General features: G+C 52.3%; 1 protein-coding gene across 1 annotated transcript in view; it reads right to left on the bottom strand.

Moving 5' to 3' along the window:
- The window catches only part of TSGA10IP (testis specific 10 interacting protein), a 13,158-nt gene that overhangs the window by 4,171 nt on the left and 6,750 nt on the right, over positions 1-2,237 (bottom strand). Inside the window, exon 5 of the mRNA XM_021713932.1 lies at positions 1,356-1,526. Within this exon, the coding sequence (XP_021569607.1) occupies positions 1,356-1,526 (171 nt within the window). The remainder of the gene's footprint in view (positions 1-1,355; positions 1,527-2,237) is intronic.

The following is a 2,237-nucleotide window of genomic DNA, read 5'->3' as shown; positions in this document are numbered from 1 at the left end:
GCGGCCACTGCACTCCAGTCTGGGCGACCGAGTGAGACTCCAACTCAAAAAACAACAACAGAAAAAAAACCAGATGATTCTTCATTGCACTGTGAACAATGGTTGTCTCCAGGAGTGGGGCTGTGGGGGCTGTTTGTGTTCTGCATTCACTATTTCTGTCACTTTAAAATTTTTGTTGTTGTTGTTTTGAATCAGGGTCTTATTCTGTTGCCCAGACTGCAGTGCAGTGGCACACTCATAGCTACCACAACCTTAACCTACAGGGCTCAGATGATCCCTCCACCTCAGTCTCCCAAGTAGCTGGGACTCTGGGCGTGTGCCACCATGCCTGGCTAATTTTTTTTTTTTTTAATTGTAGAGACAAACTTTCTCAGGCTGGTCTCGAACCCCTGGGCTCAGGCAATCCTCTCACTTCTGCCTCCCAAAGTGCTGGGATTACAGGCATGCACCTGGCTGAATTTTTTTTTTTTTTTTTTTAAGTCAGGGTCTCATTCTGTCACCCAGGCTAGAGTGCAGTGACATGATCATGACAATCATGGCTCACGGCAGCCTCGACCTCTTGGGCTAATCTTTCCATCTCAGCATCCTGAGTAGCTGGAACTACAGGCATGAGCCACCCTACCTAGCAATTAAAAAAAATTTTTTTGTAGAGAGGCTTCACTATATTTCCTAGGCTAGTCTTGAACTCCTGGCTCAAGCAGTCTTCCTGCCTCGGCCTCCGAAACGGTTAGGAATACAGCACCCAACCTGAAATTTTATAACAAGCATATCTGGCATTAGACATTGGAAAAACAAGATTTGAAAACGTGGTGATCTGTGTAGAACTTCTTTTTTTTTTGAGTTGGAGTCTCACTCTATTGCCCAGACTGGAGGGCAGTGGCACACTCCCAGCCACCGCAGCCTTGACCTGCTGGGCTTCAGCGATCCTTCTGCCTCAGCCTTCCAAGTGGCCGGAACTACAGGAGCCTGCTACCACACCCAGCTAATTTTTGATTTATTGTAGAGACGAGGTCTTGCCAAATTGCCTGGGTGGGTCTCGAACCCGCAGGCTCAGGCAATCCACTCACCTCGGCCTCCCAAAGTGCTGGGATTACAGGCTGAGCCACCGAGCCCGGCCCATGTAGAACATTTTAACCTTGAGCATTCAACAGCTACAGGGAATATTATGAATTGGATGACCTTGAACGGGCTTCTCCTCTCCATGCCTCAGTGTCTTCATCTGTAAAATGCAGTGAAGCGGCCTTGGTGACCCCAGGGAAGGTGAGGGCTGGGTCTCCTTGCTCCCACAGTCTGAGACCTCACACGGCCTCCCTGTCCTCTCCCCACCAGCCCCTCCGCAGCCCGGGGCTCCCTACCTCAGCTCTTCCAGCTTGCGCTGGGTGGCTCCGGGGCCCCGATTCTCTCTGGGTGCATAGGCCGCCAGGCAGCGAGCCACCTGCTGCTGGACCCGCTGCTCCCGGGCTCGCCGCAGCCTGGCCTGCTGGCGCTCCTCCTGCCGCTGTAGCTCCCAGGCTTGCAGCAGGCTTCTGAGATGGGAGAGCATGGGAGATGTCGGTGGGGACCAATGGCAGGGAGGGACTGCAGGGTCCTGAGAGCCAGGGACTTGCAGGATGGGGTTTGTCATGGAAATCTGACATGATGGAAGGTGGCCCTGGGGTTTGGCCCTCGGGCTCAGCTCAAGGCCTTTCCCTGCTCTTTCTGGAAGCCTCCTGTCCACCGCAGCCAGTAGTGAGCTCCAGCTCTGAACTTCCTCAGCTCTGGCTTTCTAAGCCCCTGTGAAGCGACCCCTTGGATCGCTGACCTCCCTGGCAAAGCCGCTCTCTTCAAGAGCAAGGGCTGGCTCTTATTCTCGCTGACCCCCTAACCTGGTAGGAGCTAGGTTAATGCCTGTGGGTGTGGGACAAAGTTGGATGGACAGACAGACGAATGGATGGGAAAGAGAAGAAAAATGCTGAAGGGATCAATGGATGGATGAACAGGTAGATGAAAAGTATGGATGGTCGAGTAGACTGCGGCCAGGTCAACCTGGAACATTCCATGTTCCCTGTCATGGTCAGTTCCCTCTTGTCGATTAGGTCTTTGCTCAAATGTCACTCTTACAAAGAAAGTTCTCGGACATAACCACCTGTCTATCTAGCTACACAATTTTTTCTTTTTTCTTTTTTTTTTTTGAGTTGGAGTCTCACTCTGTCGCCCAGACTGGAGTGCAGTGGCCGCTCCCGGCCACCGCATCCTCC

Source organism: Carlito syrichta, unplaced genomic scaffold (genome assembly GCF_000164805.1).
Source record: "Carlito syrichta isolate Samal-C Ts95f unplaced genomic scaffold, Tarsius_syrichta-2.0.1 Scaffold304878, whole genome shotgun sequence".
Classification (NCBI taxonomy): domain Eukaryota; kingdom Metazoa; phylum Chordata; class Mammalia; order Primates; family Tarsiidae; genus Carlito; species Carlito syrichta.
The sequence above is the reverse complement of the archived record's forward strand: the minus strand, read 5'-3'. Positions and strand labels throughout refer to the sequence as shown.